At 45.7% G+C, this 20100-nt stretch overlaps 1 protein-coding gene across 2 annotated transcripts; it reads left to right on the top strand.

Moving 5' to 3' along the window:
• The first annotated feature begins 8665 nt into the window (after window positions 1-8665).
• On the top strand, window positions 8666-18776 carry AKAP14 (A-kinase anchoring protein 14). 2 transcript variants are annotated; one of them, XM_004587777.2, is made up of 6 exons: window positions 8666-9039; window positions 11886-12052; window positions 12704-12795; window positions 14949-15128; window positions 18072-18124; window positions 18592-18776. In XM_004587777.2, the coding sequence occupies exons 2-6, from the start codon at window positions 11896-11898 to the stop codon at window positions 18677-18679; spliced, it is 570 nt and encodes a 189-aa protein (XP_004587834.1). In that variant the 5' UTR covers window positions 8666-9039; window positions 11886-11895; the 3' UTR covers window positions 18680-18776. The 2 variants fall into 2 exon arrangements, with proteins under 2 accessions (XP_004587834.1, XP_058514706.1); XM_058658723.1 differs by lacking the exon at window positions 18072-18124 and having other exon boundaries at window positions 8667-9039; window positions 18592-18771.
• The last annotated feature ends 1324 nt before the right edge of the window (window positions 18777-20100 follow it).

The following is a 20100-nucleotide window of genomic DNA, read 5'->3' on the forward strand; positions in this document are numbered from 1 at the left end:
TTTATATATATATATGTATATATATTATTATTATTATTAATTACATTGCATTATGTGACACAGTTTCATAGGCTCTGGGGAATCCCCCAACTCCTCTCCCCATGGTGGATTCCTCCACCTTGTTGCTGTATTACATTTCAAATTCAGTCAAGATTCTTTCATTGCAAGAGTATACCAAACATAGAGTCCAGCATCTTATTGTCCAGATAAATTCAACGGTTTCTTGGGGAGACCATCTCTGGTCTGAAGGCAGAGCTGGCAGAGTATCGTCGCGATCAATTTAAAGCCACAACATAACATCATAACAATTTACAACATTATGGAATTAATTGACATGGTATTGAGTAACCAATATGTTAAAAAAAAATGCAAGTTCTTAACCACATCCTGTGACTACTGCATTGACATTTCAATTTTAGTTTATACACAGAACCGGCTGCTATACACCTTAAAATGGCTATAGGGTACTATTCAGCTGTCTCATGTCTATTTTCATTTTAGTATTTAGCAGTTTATAGTGTTGAAGCATAATTTTGCTGAACTTGGCAGATTTTAGGATAGTCTAAACTGGGTTATACCTCTAACAAGGCATATGTCAACAATTGAGGTGCAGAACAGTTTTAGGAGAGGTGTGCAGAGGAATCTTCAGTACCTTAGTAGGAGTAATTAATCTTTGTGTCCTACCTAGTAAGGTATGTGTGAGTCCATGCTGACCGTTTTCTGTCTGGTTCTAAGCTTTCCTTATTGTTCTCTGCCTATCTATTCTAATTTGTGTGTGTGTGTGTGTGTGTGTGTGTGTTTTGGGGGGGGTGCTCTGGAGCGACCCTGATGGTCATTGCAAGAGAGGGTGGGGACCCAAAGTTGGAACTAAGTAAGGACAGAGAAAGTTCCTCTCCCTAGTCCCGAAGGAAGCTTACTGTTCTGTTTCTGTGGACTGCTCAGGGCTTCTGGCTGTTAGGCCATCGCACCGGGCCCTGAATCTTGTTTTTGCTTCTGTTGTCCATAATAAAAATTGTCAGGGTTGTACTTTTAGGGACTATAAAATGACAGGTTTGCATTCAAAGTTTTCTCACCTTCCTTTTTTATAGGATCTGCTATGAAATTGACTTTTATGTTTGTATTCTACTGCCATAGACTGCCAGGCTGAAACATTTAGAAGCTGGAAGGTTATACTATGGTGCATGGCTTGGATTTTTCTGGATTTTGTTTTGTTTTGAGAGGCAGAGAGAGATCCTGTCTGCTGTTTCACTCATCAAATGCCTCCAATGGCTGCGCTGATCTCCAAGGTGAGTGACAGGGCTGCAACTGAAAACATCCCTGAGCATTAAGAGTGAAGCCAGGACTCGAACCCAGGCACTTCAGTATGGGATGTGTATGTCCCAAGGGCTGGCTTATCTGCTAAGTCAAACACTTGCCTCTAGAAGTGTTTTTTACACCTATTCTGATAGATGTGCTCAGGCCACTGGCCTCAGGGCCATATCTCTCTATTGTTAAGGGAAAAATCACCGTTAAAAAAAATTGTTTCCATTGCAAAGACAGACATACATGAAATTTGTTCTCTTTATATTAAATTTAAAAATTTTGAAGATTTATTTATTTTTATTGGAAAGTTGGATTTAAAGAGAGGAGAGACAGAGAGAAAGAGCTTCTGTTCACTGATTCACAATGACTGAATGGCTAGAGCTGCGCCGATCCGAAGCCAGGAACCATAAACCTCTTCCGGGTCTCCCACACAGGTGCAGGGTCCCAAAGGCTTTGGGCTGTCCTCGACTGCTTTCCCAGGCCACAAGCAGGGAGCTGGATGGGAAGCGGGGCCACTGGGATTAGAACCGGTGTGCATATAGGATCCCAGCAGATGGAAAGAATTTAGGATCGGTGTAGCACCAGCCGTTGTGGTCACTTGGGGAGTGAACCAAGAGATGGAAGATCTTCCTCTCTGTCTCTCCTCTTCTCTGTATATCTGACTTTCCACTAAGGACAGGAATTTAGCCACTAGACTACGGCACCGGGATGCACAGGGCACAGTTTAAGCAGTGTTTTTCTCAGTGGTGTCCGTCTGCCACCCCTCAGCCCTACTCCAGGGCACATTAAAATGTCTGAAGGTTATTTTTCCTGTCACCCTAGAGGGAGGAGAGAAGAGGAGACTGATGCTGCCACCTGGTGGAGAGAAGCCAGTACTGCTTGCAAACACGCGTAAGAGAGCTCCCCATGAGTTTCTGGTAGCCTAGAACAATATTGCTGAAGTTGAGAAACCCTGAAAAAGGGTAAATGATATCCTAAAGGAACACAATAGGATGAGTTTTTTGGCTATGATTTATTTATTTTTTTGGACCAGCACGGTAGCCTAGTGGCTAAAGTCCTCGCCTTGCATGCACTGGAATCCCATTTGGGCACCGGTTCTAATGCCAGCAACCCTGCTTTTCATCCAGCTCCCTGCTTGTGGCCTGGGAAAGCAGTCGAGGATGGCCCAAAGCCTTGGGACCCTGAACCGCTGGGAGACCTGGAAGAAGCTCCTGGTTCCTGGCTTTGGATAGGTGCAGCTCCAGCCTTTGTGGTCACTTGGGGAGTGAATCAACAGATGGAAGATCTTCCTCTCTGTCTCTCCTCTTCTCTGTGTATCTGACTTTCCACTAAAAATAAATAAATCGTTAAAAAAAATCCTAACATTGCAAGCACTGAAATCTTATATTGGTGCTGGTTTGTGTCCCAGCTCCCTGCTTGTGGCCTGGGGAAGCATTAGAGAATGGCCCTAAACCTGGGGACCCTGCACCCATGTGGGAGACCTGGAAGAAGCTCCTGGCTCCTGACTTTGGATTGGCTCAGCTCCGGCCTGTGCTATCATTTGGGAAGTGAACCTCCAGCGCTTTCCCCCTTTCACCCTCCCATATATACATTTTTGTTATTTCTTAAAGATTTATTTATTTTTATTGGAAAGTCAGATATATACAGAGAGAAGGAGAGACAGAGAGGAAGATCTTCCGTCCGATGACTCACTCCCCAAGTGTCTGCAACTGCCGGTGCTGCGCCAATCCAAAGCCAGGAGGCCAGGAACCAGGAGCTTCTTCTGGGTCTCCCACACGGGTGCAGAGTCCCAAGGCTTTGGGCCGTCCTTGACTGCTTTCCCAAACCACAAGCAGGGAGCTGGAAGGGAAGTGGAGCAGCCAATACATGAACCAGTGCCTATATGGATTCCCGGCGATTGCAAGGGGAGAATTAGACACTAGGCTACTATGCTGGGCTCAATTATCATTATTATTATTATTATTATTATTGGCTTAGGACAGTCCAGCTTCCCACAAGCTTTTTGTTCTCTCTTACTGCTGAGAAGTTAGTATTTGAGGTGGAGTGCTCAGGTCCACTGGGTAGCCCTGAATTTTTTGTGTCCTGCAAATGTGTCCTGTGTACTTGTGACTTTGGATTTGATATCAAGGCCTCCTGATCAGAAACGTAGCCATCCAGGAGGAGCTTTGCATAGTACTTTGATCTTTTAGATTGGAAACAGTGTTGCTCAGCTATACGGTTGCCCACATTTAACATGCTTTCTGTTTTGATTCAAGAAGCATTTAACCGTCTGCTGCTTTGACTTGCTGAAGTATTTACTCATGGAGCACACTGTATCTTCCCAACTAGACTCGAAGATGGAAACCTTAGTTTGCTTTCTCCACAATTCCTGCCACCTTTGTACTTTATAGGTACTTACAAGATGTGTACCAGCTACTGGGTCCACTTGACATGAAGAGAATGTCAACAGCTGGTCTGGGCTTCATGGTTGAGAGCCATTAGCTTTGCTAGGCATATATGGGAGAGGAGGAAAGAGCAAGGAGAAAGGAAAAAATTGAAGAAGATAAATTAGAGGGCCCCGTGTGATGGCTCAATGGTTAAATCCTTACCTTGCAATTGCTGGGATCCCATATGGGTGCCAGTTAGTGTTCCCAGCTGCTCTACTTCCCTTCCAGCTTCCTGCCTTGTGGCCTGAGAAAGCAGTAGAGGATTGGCCAAAGCCTTAGGACCCTGCACCTGCATGGGAGACCTGGAGAAATCTTCTGGCTCCTGACTTCAGACCAGCTCAGTCCCAGCTGGGTCATCTGGGGAATGGTCATTTGGGTCATTTGGTTATTGTGGTCAGTGGGGAGTGAATCAGCAGAAGGACGATCTTTCTCTCTCTCCTCTCTGTAAATCTATCTTTCCAATAAAAATAAATGAATCTTTACAAAAAAAAAAAAAGCAGAAGATAAAGCGAGCCTGGAAATACAAGGGTTAGGAAGAAAAGAACCTGGGCAGGAATTAGAGTAAAAATGGATATAATTCAAGCTCCAGGGTGTACAGTGCTGAACAGAGGCCCCAGGATGTCAGCTCCATCCCCTCTTCCTAGGATCTGATGTAGACCATTCTGCCTCAGGACCTCTGCCCAGATTCCCCTCAATTTAGTAAGATTTTAGGAGCATGGGGGTTATGCCAGGGTCTCCAAAGCAGCTCCTTTGAGTGAGTGCAATATCCTTGGTACAATTGCCCACACCTCCCACAATAATAAGGACACGTTAGTTAGGTGTCGGCCCCGTCTCGAGCAGGCTGTCTAGCTGCAGGCAGGTAGAGTCAGATGCGTGCTTTCATTCTCCTGGGGTTACACAGCTGACTCATCTGCTATCAGTGAAGGTGGCTTTGCTCAGAAGGGCCACCAAGGCCCTGTGGACTCCTGGGCCAGCACGTCTTTATGCACAGGCCATCCTCTTTTGGTTTCTCAGGCCACAAGCAGGGAGCTGGATGGGAAGTGAAGCAGCCAGGATAGGAACCAGTGCCCTTATGGAATCCTGGACTTGCAAGCGACGGCTTTAGCCACTAGGCCACCATACCTGTGCTTTTTCTGAGTGCTCTGAGTGAATTATCTTATTTCAGCTTCTTCCCAACCTTACAGAGTGATCAAAAAGATCCCCATGCATATGTGATGCTCAGAGAAATGAAAACCCTGTATGTGGCCACACTGCCAGTATGTGGGCAGGATTGGCAACGGGGGTGGGTAGCACTGTGCTGCAGCAGGTTATACTATGGCCTGGGATGCTGTGTGATGAACGCAATAATATACTTGTTAAAATATCATTATGTGCACCCCCTCTGAAAGTGTGACGTATGCACAATATTAGTTAATATAATGCAATGTTAACTTGTGTGTAACTTTCCTGTTTAGACTAGGCACTATTAAATAACATGTTAAGACTAGCTTAGGAATATGTATTATCAAGATGCTATTCATTCCTGCTCCCCCAAGCCCAATAGTTTGTAAGCAGAAGATACTAAAGACCAACCAATCAGTAGTAAGCACTGAGCCAAGAAAATGGGTGATAAAAAGATACTCTGGGGTCTGGCATGGTAACCTAGTGGCTAAAGTCCTCACCTTGCATGCACTGGGATCCCATATGGGTGCCTATTCCTATCCTGGTTGCTGCACTTCCCTTCCAACTCCCTGCTTGTGGCCTGGGAAAGCAGTGGAGGATGGAGGATGGCTCAGCTTTGGCCGTTGCGGTCACCTGGGAAGTGAACCAGCAGATGGAAGATCTTTCTTTCTCTATCTCCATCTTTCTGTAAATCTGACTTTCCAATAACAAAATAAATAAATCTTAAAAAAAGCCAAAAAAAGGGATTCTGACAAGATGATTGTTCTGACTAGCTCATAGAGGGATGAGACTGAAGCTGAGAGTGAGCTGGACACTGCTTGGATGCCAGCTGCAACTCGGAGGCAACCGCCTCAGCCTCTCTCCTTTGAATCCCCTCCAGGGAACATAGGATAAGTAAACATGTCAGCCTTATGATGGATTCCCCACCTTGAGATTAAGAGGCTCCTGAGGCCTTTTGGTAGAGGAATAAGAAACTTAGGATTGAGTTGTGTGAATAAAGCATAAGCATTGAAAGATAGGCTCATGTACTCTCTTAATTGTGCACAGAGGTGACTGAACTACTTGTGATGTGCTAGCATCCCATACTGGAGTATCGGTTTGAATCCTAGCCACTTGGAAAAACAGCAGACGATGGCCCAAGTAGGGCCATGTAGGTTACCCAGATGGAGTTCATGGCTCCTGGCTTCAAATTGGTTCAGCCTCAGCTGCTGTTATGGGTATTTGAGGAGTAAACCAACACATGGATGATTCTCTCTCTCTCCTTGTGAGATTCTATTTTTCAAATAAATAAATCTTTAAAAACAAAAATAAGGGGCCAGGCGTGGTGGCCTAGTGGCTAAAGTCCTCACTTTGCATGCGCCGGGATCCATATGGGCACCGGTTCATGTCCTGGTGGCTCCACTTCCCATCCAACTTCCTGCTTGTGGCCTGGGAAAGCAGTAGAGGATGGTCCAAGGCTTTGGGACCCTGCACCCGTGTGGGAGACCTGGAGGAGATTCCTGGCTCCTGGCTTCCGATTAGCACAGTTCCAGCCGTTGCGTTCACTTGGGGAGTGAATCATCGGACTAAAGATGTTACCCTCTGCATATCTGACTTTCCAATAAAACTAAATAAATCTTTCAAAAAAGAGAGAAAGAACTAGGATGGGAATCTCTTCTGTGTTTAGATTAAGCCATACTGTCTCTTACTCTTTCCCCATGCCCAGCCCTATTTGCCTAGCTTTCAACTCCATCTCAGTGCATAATCCCTGTGTATGACATCACAAGTGTGTAACATTATTCCTTCCAGGCACTGCAATCAGCACTTGCTCCCAGATGAAGAGGACACTTAACACTTACCTTCCTTCCTTTGTGGGGACTGAAATCAACTGTCATTACTGTGAGCAACCACTCCATGGTTAAGGAATTCCCACCAAACATGGGAATTTCATGGACTAATTAATTTTGGCTTGATGTGGTAGCCTAGTGGCTAAACTCCTTGCCTTACATGTGCCAGGATCCCATATGGGCACCAGTTCTAATGCCAGCTGCTCCACTTCCCATCCAGCTCCCTGCTTGTGGCCTGGGAAAGTAGTCGAGGATGGCCCAAAGCCTTGGGACACTGTACCCACAAGGGAGACCTGGAAGAGGCTCCTGGCTCCTGGCTCTGGCTCAGCACAGCTGCAGCCATTTCGGCCACTTGGGGAGTGAATCAGCAGATGTAAGATCTTGCTCTCTGTCTCTCTTCCTCTCTGTATATCTGACTTTCCAATACAAAAAAAAAGAGAGAGAGAAAAGAATCTTTTTTTTTAAAAAATCACATCATTTGGGCCCGGCGCCATGGCCTAACAGCTAAAGTTCTCACCTTGCACGTGCTGGAATCCCATATGGGCGCCGGTTCTAATCCCAGCAGCCCCACTTCCCATCCAGCTCCCTGCTGTGGCCTGGGAAAGCAGTTGAGGATGGCTCAAAGCCTTGGGACCCTGCACCTGTGCGGGAGACCTGGAGGAGATTCCTGGCTCCTGGCTTTGGATCAGCACAGCACTGGCTGTAGTGGTCATTTGGGGAGTGAATCATCAGACGGAAGATCTTCCTCTCTGTCTCTCCTCCTCTCTTTATATCTGACTTTGCAATAAAAATAAATAAATCTCAAAAAAAGCTACCTAAGCTACCTTTTAAAAATTCACATCATTTGTAATGACAGTACTATTTTTTTTTTAAGATTTTATTATTATTGGAAAGCTGGATATACAGAGAGGAGGAGAGACAGAGAGGAAGATCTTCCATCCGATGTTTCACTCCCCAAGTGAGCTGCAATGGCCGGTGCGCGCCGATCCAATGCCAGGAACCTCTTCCAGGTCTCCCACACGGGTGCAGGGTCCCAATGCATTGGACCATCCTCGACTGCTTTCCCAGGCCACAAGCAGGGAGCTGGATGGGAAGTGGAGCTGCCGGGATTAGAACCGGCGCCCATATGGGATCCCGGGGCTTTCAAGGCGAGGACTTTAGCCGCTAGGCCATGCCGCTGGGCCCGACATTACTATTAATTATAGTAGTGGGGGAGCTGGCATTATTGTTGCAGGGAATTTGACGTGAAATAGGGCAGCCCTAACTACTGTGGACATTTGGGGGAATAAACCAGATGATGGGAGTTTCTCTCTCTACCTCTCTCTTTCTCTATCAAGTAGATGAAAATACTGAAATAACAGTAACAGGAATGGGATCTATCCACCAGCGTTTATGATACCAGGGAGTCTCCTGAGCCTTCGCATGAATCATCTGGTTTAGTCTTCCCCCAAAAGCTCGACTCTATATTAAGGCCTTTTGGCATAGATAAACTAAGAGAAGTATTGTTATTCCTACATATGTGTTTATCATTATAATATTATACTCTCTCTCATTCTTGATTCATAAAAGACATCCTTGAAAATAGATGTAAAAAAAGAAAATAGATGAAAAAAATAGTTGAGCACATCAGGGAAGTCCTAATCTGAGAATTTGAAAAAAGAAGAAATGAAAACTCAATGAAGCTTTTTTTAATGATTTATTTATTTTATTACAAAGTCAGAGATATACAGAGAGGAGGAGAGACAGAGGACAGATCTTCCGTAGAACAGGCGCCCATATTGCATTCCGGAGTGTTCAAGGCGAGGACTTCAGCTGCTAGGACACGCCGCCGGGCCCATAAACTCATAAGCTTTAATAGCTCTGAGTTTTGGGCAGATTACTGAGTGCTGCTGGCAGTCAGTATTTCAAGTGTCATATGAAAATAGTAATGTTTCCCCCCTGGGCTGTTGCACGGTGTACATGACTAAACATGTGCCAGGCACAGAGACTGGCACATGCCAAGAGGACCCGTAAATGCCAGCTGAGGCACTGGCCAAAACTGTCCTTCCTGGCACAGCCCTGTAAACTCATTTCCTGCTGGGTTGGAGCTGCTTATGGCTCTCAGTCTGGTCCTACAATTGAGATCAGACAGTTTTTGTGTCTGCCTCTCCCCCTCCCTTCCTCCTTGTGGGCTTCGCTTCTGATTGGTTGAAGCTTGTGTTGCCTCGGCAGCACTTGTAAACATTCCAGCTGGGAATTCTGGGCTGGGCAGTTGAGAGCTCCTACTGAGCTCTCAGACTGAGAGCTCCCCAGAGACTGCTTTAAAAAAGGATCTGTTCTCTCAGGTATCAGGGTACCAGGTATCAGGGTTTGCTAGGGGCTGGGGGAGTTCACAAAAACGACCTGCAGTGGTTGTCCCTGTTACTGCGCACTCGCTAAACTTGACCCTGCCACGATCTCTTCCCATCAATTCAACCAGCTGGCTTCTTTTTTAACAACGGAAGAAAAAGAATCAGGAGAGGCCAGCGGGAGGGAGGGAGGCTTCAGAATCTGTGTCTCCAGATGTGTGAGGATGAAAGCTGAGCTTCACCTTGGGCACAGCCCCCCCCTCTCCCTTCATCCTGGGACACAGGGTTCACTAGGGAGAGCCTTAGGGAATTCTTCATACATAATGCAGCCTCTTTATTGAAGGCCACAGGCTTGGTTTCTGGACAGTGCAGCAATAGGTAGTGTGCTGAAAGCCAAGTCACTGAATGAGCAAGTCACCCAATGGGCAGGTCTCTGAAGGACGAAGTTTCGCGGAAGTTGCTGTACTGACCAACTATAATGGTTTGTTTGTTTATTTATTTATTTAATTGGAAAGGCAGATTTTACAGAGAGGAGAGACAGAGAAAGATCTTCCATCTGCTGGTTCATTCCTCAAGTGGCCGAAATGGCTGCAGCTGTGCTGAGCCAAAGCCAGGAACCAGGAGCTTCTTCTGGTCTCCCACATGGGTGCAGGGTCCCAAGGCTTTGGGCCGTCCTCGACTGCTTTCCCAGGCCACAAGCAGGGAGCTGGATGGGAAGCAGGGCTGCTGGCATTAGAACCGGTGTGCATATGGGATCCTAGGCGTTCAAGGCAAGGACTTTAGACACTAGGCTACCATGTCAGGTCCCCACTAACCAACAGAAAAAGAAGCTTTGTGTAGTTGTATTTAGCTATAGATTTTACAGGAACTTGCTTTGGCTAAATTAAACTGGCCTAAGAGCAAAAGAGAGTCAGTTCCTCAGTGGTAACACTCTTTGGGCAACATCATTCCTGCTTTGGAAATATTCCCTTTCCTCCTGTAGATAGATGATCCTGTCTGTCCTTTGTTGGAACAAAGAACTTAAAGACACTGGTGCCAAGGCCCGAATGAACCCAGCGAATATTAACACAAGATTGTTCAGAGAGAAGCTGTTCGGATCAATTTAGGACTAATGGCTGCGGGAACCAGGTCTCCTTGTGTAGTATCCCTGGGACTGATCGTAATGTTGAGACAGGAAACCAAGGGTTGCCATTCATCAGAGAGGCTCACAGAAAGAGTGGGCACATTTTGGACTCCAGATGAAAATGTGCTAATAGGGCCCACTGTCCTTTCTCTCCTCTCGCTGTAAATCTACCTTATAAATAAAAAACAAACAAAACAAAACAAAAGATGAGGAGGAAGTAGAGCAGCTAGGACTCAAACTGGTGCTCACATGGGATGCCAGCACGTCAGGTGGTGGCTGTAACTGCTATGCTATAACAATGGTGCAATTCACTGTATTGGTTAAGATTCATTTTATTTTATTTTTATTTGAAAGAAAGATTTACAGAGAGGAGAGACAGACACATCTGCTGGTTCACTCCCCAAATGACCACAAAGGCCAGAACTGAAGCAATCCAAAGCCAGGAGCCAGGAGCTTCTCCCAGGTATCCCATGTGGGTACAGGGGCACAAGGATTTGAGCCATCCTCCGCTGTTTTTCCAGGCCATAAGCAGGGAGCTGGATGGGAAGTGGAGCAGCCAAGACACAAACTGATGCCCATATGGGATGTCAGTGCTGCAAGTCAAAGGGCTACCTTTTGCGCCACCACACTGGTCCCCCTAATTTACTCTCTTTTAAGAGTCATACAACCGGACCCGGCTCTATGGCCTAGTGGTTAAGGTCCTTGCTTTGAACGCACCGGGATCCCATATGGTCGCCGGTTCTAATCCCAGAGGCTCCGCTTCCCATCCAGCTCCCTGCTTGTGGCCTGGGAAAGCAGTCAAGGATGGCACAAGGCCTTGGGACCCTGCACCCGCATGGGAGATCTGGAGGAACTCCTGGCTCCTGGCTTTGGATTGGCTCAGCTCCAGCCTTTGTGGTCACTTGGGGAGTGAAACATCGGATGGAAGATCTTCCTCTCTGTCTCTCCTCCTCTCTGTATATCCGGCTTTCCAATAATAACAAAAAATCTTAAAAAAAAAAAAAAAAAAAAAAAGAAAAAGAAAAACTAAGGTTGTATGACTTTTTTTAAAAAAAGATTTATTTATTTTTATTGCAAAGGCAGATATACAGAGAGGAGGAGAGACAGAGAGGAAGATCCTCCGTCCGATGGTTCACTCCCCAAGTGAGCCGCAACGGGCCGGTGCGCACCGATCCAATGCCGGGAACCAGGAACCTCTTCCAGGTCTCCCACGCGGGTGCAGGGTCCCAAAGCACTGGGCTGTCCTCAACTGCTTTCCCAGGCCACAGGCAGGGAGCTGGATGGGAAGTGGAGCTGCCGGGATTAGAACCGGCGCCCATATGGGATCCCGGTGCGTTCAAGGTGAGGACTTTAACTGTTAGGCCATGGCGCCGGGCCCACAACCTTAGTTTTTCAAAGCAGAGACTTGGATTCCACTAAGACTCAATCAGAAATCAGCATTTTTAGAACTCCCAAAAAGCTAAGAATCATTCTACTGCATTTGATTTAACACCTCATGGTTTTGAACCTAGAAAGCACTTGATTTTCAGGAAGAGTAACCCTCAGCAGCTAGGCACACAGGCAATGATGGCTCAGTGCTGTGCACCCCCAGCTCCCTAGTCCTTCTCTAAAATCAGTTGTTTCTTGTGTACTGTGATTCTTCACAGGACAGTCTACTTACGTGGTACGCCCACTTACATTTACATATATGTACAAAGAGCAATTGATTTTCTCTTTTCAGACGAAAGAACATGGATATGATTAAAAAGGTCAAAGGTCGAAAGGTAGTGACTATAAATGTGGATCCTGCAAGGGAGGAGAAAGTGAATGAAGCCCACCGCATCACAACTGAAGCAGCCGCACCTGTAGTTGACAGTGCCATCAGAAATGCCGTTCAGCATGTGGAAGGTAGCAGTCCTGTTTGGGTGCCCAGAGAATGGTCTTGTTGTAGGATGTTGTTGCAGGGAGACTGTTGGGGGATCGGTGCGAAAACATGGCCGCAACCTCGTTTCTCATCTCACACGAAAGAATTTTCATGTGGACAAACTCTAGTTTGCAAAGCAAGATTTATTTAAGGGGAAGAGAGACTCCTGCCCTAGAGGCAGGACCAAGGGAGGAAAGACCCGAGGAATGGTGGAGATGGGGTCTTTCATGCACAAGGATCACCCCAAGGGCAGAAAGAAAAACAAAAAACTTACTCCGATTGGCAATATTTTCTACCACCTTGCCCCGCAAACAAAAAGTGAAGATGCTGAAGATAAACTGGGGTGCCACTTCTTTGACATTGACCAAAGTGGCACAGTGTGCTTTCTCTAAGGGATTGATATGTTGAATCTGTGCCTTTGTTCCCTCCGCAGTGGGAGAAAGTGCTTTCAGAAGGATTCAGGATAGCAGGAAGCCCTGTTCTTTTACATTTTAGAAGATTTTTACCAGAGGAACACAATTAACATTTTAAAGGTTATCTCACCAGAGACCCTAACTGTGCCAGGACCCCCTACCTCCTACAGTCTTACATCACATCTCAGCTGGATAGCTAATACATTTACATCTTGATTTCAGAGGCTACAAACCCCTACAAAAACATCAACTGGATCACTCACGGTGAATTCACAGTGGAAAAAGGCCGTGAACAAATTGACCAGTTCATTGCGGTAAGTTAGTTGACCACAGCAACTTTGGTACACGAAGGTAAGGAACAGTAAAAAGGCTGTTTGATCAAAAGTTTGAAATGCAGTCACATAAAGTTTAGGTCTCCTAAGATGGGGTGAGCAGGACCCATGCTCTAAATCTTTTCTAATTATTTTCTTATTAAGCAATTTGCCTCCCAAGTAAGGATGCAGAGCATGGTGTGTCTGTGGACATACACATTTTTTTTTTTTTTTTTAAAGATTTATTCATTTTATTACAGCCAGATATACACATAGAGAGAGACAGAGAGGAAGATCTTCCATCCGATGATTCACTCCCCAAGTGAGCCGCAACGGGCCGATGCGCGCCGATCCGAAGCCGGGAACCTGGAACCTCTTCCGGGTCTCCCACGCGGGTGCAGGGTCCCAAAGCTTTGGGCCGTCCTCTCCTGCTTTCCCAGGCCACAAGCAGGGAGCTGGATGGGAAGTGGAGCTGCCGGGATTAGAACCGGCGCCCATATGGGATCCCGGGGCTTTCAAGGCGAGGACTTTAGCCGCTAGGCCATGCCGCCGGGCCCGGACATACACATTTGAGGGTATGCCCTTCCAGTCTAAGTCTCAATCGCAAGTGACGTTTGCATTCTGCCTTCGTTGCATTTCAGTTCCACTTTTCTCTCTGCCACTCGTGGGGGTAACTGGGGAACTGACTGCAGTTTGCATTCAGATAAAAAGTGTTGAGTGTGCTGCCCAGCATGATGGCTCAGTAGCTAAATCCTCACCTTTGAGTGCCAGGATCCCATATGGGTGCTAGTTCAGGTGCCAGCTGCTCGGCTTCTGTTCAGCTCCCTTCCTGTGGCCTGGGAAACCAGTCGAGGATGGTCCAAAGCCTTGAGACCCTGCACCCATGTGGGAGACCTGGAAGAAGCTCCTGGCTCCTGGCTTCAAATTGGCACAGCACCGGCCGTTGCAGTCACTTGGGGAGTGAGTCAGCGGATGGAAGATCTTCCTCTATGTATCTGACTTTGCAATAAAAATAAAATATTTGCAAAAATAAATAAATAAATCTTTTATAAAGGATTTCTTTTTATTGGAAAGGCAAATCACATTTACAGAGAGAAGGAGAGACAGAGAAAAATCTTCCATCTGCTTGTTCACTCCCCAATGACTTCAACGGCTGGAGCCAAGCCAATCCAAAGCCAGGAGCCAGGAGACTCTTCTGGGTCTCCCACGTGGGTGCAGGGTCTCAAGGCTTTGGACCATCCTCGACTGGTTTCCCAGGCCACAAGCAGGGAGCTGGATGGGAAGCGGGGCTGCTGGGGCATGAACCAGTGTCCATTTGGGATCCCGGCACATTCAAGGCAAGGACTTTAACCACTATGCTACTGCGCCGGGCCCAAAAGATCTTATTTTTATTGGACAATGATATACAGAGAAAAGGAGGGACAGAAAGATCTTCCATCCACTGATACACTCCCCAAGTGGCCACAATGGCCAGAGCTGCACCGATCTGAAGCCAGGAGCTTCTTCCAGATCCCCCACACAGGTGCAGGGTCCCAAGGCCTTGTGCCATCCTTGACTGCTTTCCCAGGCCACAAGCAGGGAGCTGGATGGGAAGTGGGGTTGCTAGGGCATGAAGCAGTGCCCATTTGGGATCCCAGTGTGTTCAATGGGAGGATTTTAGCCATTAGGCTACCACACTGAACCCAAAAAGAAATTTTTAAAATAAAAATGTTGGGCCCAGCAGCGTGGCCTAGCAGCTAAAGTCCTCGCCTTGAACGCCCCGGGATCCCATATGGGCACCGGTTCTAATCCCGGCAGCTCCACTTCCTATCCAGCTCCCTGACTGTGGCCTGGGAAAGCAGTCGAGGACGGCCCAATGCATTGGGACACTGCACCCGCGTGGGAGACCTGGAAGAGGTTCCAGGTTCCCAGCATCGGATCTGCACGCACCGGCCATTGCGGCTCACTTGGGGGGTGAATCATTGGATGGAAGATCTTCCTCTCTGTCTCTCCTCCTCTATGTATATCCGCCTTTCCAAAAAAACCAAATAAATCTTAAAAAAAAATGTTAGGAGTAGAGTACAAAAGTGCCATAACACTGCTGCATGCTGCCTTTATTTACAGAATGTGAACATAAGCCTTCTTTACTCTGTGTACTTTTTGTCCTGTGAAAACAGACATGGGAGCATGAAGGGAGCTGGGTGCACGCCACAGAGTTTGCAGAGAAGAAAGATTTAATCCACTCCTTCCACTATATCTACCACGTATACTGGAGTTTTACAACTCCTCCAAGACCTCTGGCAAAATTCAGTGCTCTCGCCTACTTCATCATCAAGTTCAACAAAAGCAAACCTCCGGTAAGCTTTGCCCGTTTTTGCTGTTTTTTGCCCGTTTTTGCCGTTTTGCTTCAGTGAGAATGGAGATTTCTTGCCAAGTGCATGGATGACTGTATACAATGTAGTGGTCATATTTCTTCTTGGCCTTTCTGTAGCACTTGCCACTGCTAATCCCTCCTCTGTCAAAGTTTCCATTTGGCTTCTAGAACTACATGATTTTCTGGTTTTCCTCCTGTCCCACTCACCATCCTTTTGGATTGAGGCCACTTTTTTCCTGCCCCCATAGCAGCCTCTCTGTATTAAAATGTTCTGAAATTCAGACCTTGCACCTTTTCTCTATACTCACTTCTTCGGTTGGTTATTTTGTCCAGTTCCATAGCTTGAAATGTCACTTGCTGCCTACCCTCAATTTCTATCATCCCCATTTGGATGCTTAATAAAGATCTCACTGACAGTATCTAAATATTTTGATCTGACATTTCCAAACCTGACACACTCAGTTCCTTTACCTCAGTAGAAGGCCAAATTCATGGTGTCTTCCTTCCTTTTTCACTTTTCTCTTACATTTTTTATCCAATCCCCTGAAATCCTGTTGGCTCTAAAATATGTTCGGAATCAAGTTTCTATCATTCCCCTTCGACCACCTTAGATCAAGACACCATCCTCTCTTCACCAAGATTACTTCCATAGCTTATGAATTGGTTTATTTGCTTCCTTGCCTTGCCCTCATCATGTCCTTTCTCTCTCTCTCTCTCTCTCTCCCTCTCCCTCTCCCTTTAAGAGGAAATCCAGGGCTTTATTTTATAAGATAAAGGCCATATCATCGACCCAAACCCACCTCCCACCCTGCAATATCATGTCCTTTCTCAATATAGCAGCCACAGCGAGACCTGTAAAATGAATTTATATTACTCCTTGGTTTAAAACTTTCTAGAAGTTCTTCTCAAACTTTGAAGTATACATAAATTACTTAGGGATCTTGTTAAAATGAAGGTTTTGATTCAGCAGGTCTGGGCTGTGGCTCAGGATTCTGCATTGCTAACAAGTTCTCAGTCACTGCTGACACTGCTGGGCCAGACCACATCTGAATAGCAAGGGTCTTGGAAGACCTTGTGTGATCTGGTGTCCCTTGTCATGTCTGCTTTCCCATCACCCTTCTCCTTCTTACTCTGCTCCAGACACTCTGATTTCTTAACAAGATGTATTTGAAACGCAGAGTTAGAGAGAAATCCTACATTCTGATCTTCAAAAATATTTTTTTCTGGTGAAGATTCATCATTGGCTTTTATTGGAAAGTCAGATTTACAGAGAGGAGAGACAGAAAGAAAGATCCTTCAACTGCTGGTCCACTCCCCAAATGGCTGCAGTGGCCGGAGCTGAGCCAATCCAAAGCCAGGAGCCAGCAGCTTCTTCCCTGGTGTAGTGTCCCAAGACTTTGGGCCATCCTCTACTGCTTTCCCAGGCCACAAGCAGGGAGCTGGGTGGGAAGCTGAACAGCCGGGACACGAACTAGTGCCAGTATGAGATGCTGCACTTGGAGGTGCAGGATTGATCAGTCAGTTCAGCTAACATGCCAGTCCCTTTAAAAACATTTTAAAAACAAGACTGATTGCCTGTGCTACGGCATAGTGGGTTAAGGTACAACCTGTCACTCTGACATCCCATATAGGAACTGGTTTGTGTTCCGGCTGCTCAACTTCTGATCTAGTTTCCTGCTAATATACCAGGGAAAGCAGGAAGATTTCTGTCTCTTCTCCCTCTCTCTGTTTTCTATGTGGGAAGAAAGGGTAAGGGAGAGAGAGTGAGAAAGAGGGAGAGATATGGAGAGCGAGAGAGCGCAAGAGCAAGAAAGGAGTCCTTCATCTGCTGGATCACTCCCCAAATAGCTCAAACAAGTAGGGTTATTCAAATCAAAGCAAGCAGCCTAGAACTCCATCGGGGTTTCCCCTGTGGGTGACAGGGGACCAAGCCCTCTCCACTGCTTTCCCTGGTGCATTAGCAGGGAGCTGGTTCAGAAACACAGAAGCTGAGACAGGAACCAGTGCTCCAGCCTAACCTGCTACAAAGTCAGCCCCCAGACACTGATCTTGGTATTGCTCAGATAAGCCAGGTACAATCTCACTTGTGGTTATATATCCCTCTGCCAGCTATCTTACTAACTGGCAAGGTCAGAGATACCAGGAACTAAGGCTGGTGGAGATAAACAAGAGCATACCAGAGACAATATATACAGAGAACGTAGAAGAGCCCTTGACCATGATTTTGGAAGTAAGTATGTCTGGGGACCACTGAGACAGTATTATGGATTATACTTCATGCTATTTAAAAATTTTTAGTTAACTTATTTATTTGAAAGTCAGAGAATCTTTTATCCATTGGTTCATTCCCCCAGGTGGCCACAATGGCTAGGGCTGGGACAGGCTGAAGCCAGGAGCTTCATCTGGGTCACTCACGTGTGTGGTAGTGGTGCAAACACTTGGGCCATCTTCTGCAGCTTTTCCAGGATATTGGCAGGGAGCTGCATCAAAAAGGTAGGGCAGCTAGCAAATGAATCAGCACTCATATTGGATGCCAGTGTCACAGGCAGTGGCTTCACCTACTATGCAACAACACTGAACCTGCTTTAAAATATGTTCAAACCTTGTTTATCCATTTAATCCCTATGCCACCTCTGTCAGTTGAACAACCTGGAGCATATAAGCGAAGCAAATGTCTCATGCAGGCTCCTCTAAAGGAGGGTTAGGCTCTTGTGACCTGCTTCATGTTTTGTGAAGATTCTTATTTGCTGCCTAAAGAATCTTTTGAGGAACAGAGGTTTCAAGTGACAAAGAATCATCACGCACAGATCCCCAATTCATTAGGAAGATGAACTCTGGAAATTAAAAAATGCACACATGACCACATGTGGGGATGGGGAAATTAAGAGTTGTTCTGGCTGCTGATTGTTTTCCTTCTCTCTCTCAGCATATGCCTGTTGATGTCTTGTATTACTTCGAGGAAAGTAAACTGATTCACAGGTAATAAATATTGGGAGCTTTTGAGGGGTGAGGGGGAGAGGTCACCACACTCCAGGAATCCAGCAGGCTCACAATCACAGACAATTCAAGTAGCAATTTTCTTTTTTGGAGCCTCTGCCCCATTAGAATGGGCAAAAAAGCAGGATTCTGCCATTGTTTTGGAAAATTGTTTTTTCTTAGCATCTGGTTCTTCAGTGATTTCAGGAACTTAAAGATCAGTTGGGAGAGTATGGAGATAAAGCAGGTCATGCCCCTTGTCTCTGTGAAAACTTCAAAATTGCTTAGAATTAATTCACAAATGTTCCTTTTAATTTGTACAGCAGTAAAAAGAGAATCCCCTTTGGTGTAGTGCCTCCTGCCACCACCCCAAGAGACTCTTTGTGTACCAGGAGTATAGCAGAATAAACAGGGAATTCATGGCTCAGGGGTTTGATTTTATAAACTTCTTGTTCTCATCTCCTCTGTAGACCAGGAATGAGTCGATTTCGAGAACAATGGCTGCATCATATCATTGACGCCAAATATTCTTTACTGAAGTCCATCACCACATTGTAATGCAGTTGCATCTGATTACTAAAGAATGTTTTAGGACTGTCTCTGCAATCAGACTATATTAAAGATGCAGTACCATAGGTTAAACCACAGAATACTGATTGACTAATAAACTTGTGGTGTACAACCCAGCTGCGGTTTTTTGCCATTCATTCATTTTCCATTTTGTAACTTTTATTATATTAGCAGAGTGACAAGTAAGTTGTTTTCTATTTTGTTGTATAAAATGTTATTTATTTGGGGGGAGAGAGATGGGTGAAAGGAAGAGGGAGGGAGGGAGGGAGACAAACTTCTCCTACCTGCTAGTTGAATTTCCTGAAAGAGCCAGGGCTGGGCCACGCTCAAGCCAGTTGCCTAGGATTCAGTTTGGTTCTCTCATGTAGGTAGTAAGGATGCAAGGACTTTGGCTATCAGTTGCTGTCTCTCAGGGTGCCCACACTAGGAGGAAACTGGATCAGAAATGGATTTGAACATAGGCACTCCGATACGGGATGCCAGCATTCTAAGCAGCATCTTAACTGTCATACCAAATGCTCATCTCAGTTGTTTTCCATTTTCTGATATATTTTCCCCATTTCCATGCAGCACTTCAGATTTTTGCAGGTAGAGAGGCAAGTTTAGAGAGTTGCCAAAATTCATCTGTCACACTAAGATAAAATTGATATTTAGCTGTTTATTCCCTTCATGTGAGCCTAAGTGTCTCCAACCCCGACTTCTTTATGGGCACAACTGGGGGAAGAACAAAATGACAACAGTTCTAACAGCTTACAACTGGCATGAACACTTCCCGTACTCGTGGACTCCCTTCATTTCCTGTGAATCAGGCTGTCAAACAACACATTTGATTCTCTGAACCTGGCATGCTGCCTTCACAACACATAATCACCTGGGTTTGGGTCTGTTGCCACCCTTCCTTATTTCTGGTCTTTTAATCCTTACACCAGGCCAGCCCTTGTTCCTACCTTCCCTGGGAGACTTCCCTTGCCTGGCTGCACAATTTTAAGACACCAAAGACAAAATTATATTATACTCTGGGTGACTGCCTAAAAGTATGTCAGACTATGAATCTACATGGACAAGCACTGGAAAGGAACATAATACTAAAGACAACTGAAGTGGTATACTGCAATTTTTCTTTCTTCATTCTTTTTTTAAAAAAATGTATCTATTTCTGCAACAAATAAGAGAGGAAGTCCTATCACAGCAATAGGCAAGAAGTGAGAAGTAGGTAAGTCTCCTCAGAGAATACAAAATATATTTAAAATCTAGTAGTTCTATTACTTGACATGTGGGTAAAGTAACCAAACACAGTTTGAAGCACTAATTCTCATAAGCTGAAAAATAAAACACTCTCAGTCCTTTTATTCTTACCTTGGTTTGCCCAAAAATACATGCTTGTGAAGTTGTCCGGCACATTTTTTCCC

The sequence above is a fragment of the Ochotona princeps genome, chromosome X, assembly GCF_030435755.1.
Source record: "Ochotona princeps isolate mOchPri1 chromosome X, mOchPri1.hap1, whole genome shotgun sequence".
NCBI classification, from domain to species: domain Eukaryota; kingdom Metazoa; phylum Chordata; class Mammalia; order Lagomorpha; family Ochotonidae; genus Ochotona; species Ochotona princeps.

What these genes read in the sequence shown, in the direction of transcription:
- AKAP14 (XM_004587777.2), top strand. Translation starts at nt 11,896, where the DNA reads ATGGATATGATTAAAAAGGTCAAAGGTCGAAAGGTAGTGACTATAAAT. An exon ending in TCAACAAAAGCAAACCTCCG is followed by an intron (nt 15,129 to 18,071) that starts GTAAGCTTTGCC and finishes TCTCTCTCTCAG; the next exon opens with CATATGCCTGTTGATGTCTT. An exon ending in GAAAGTAAACTGATTCACAG is followed by an intron (nt 18,125 to 18,591) that starts GTAATAAATATT and finishes TCTCCTCTGTAG; the next exon opens with ACCAGGAATGAGTCGATTTC.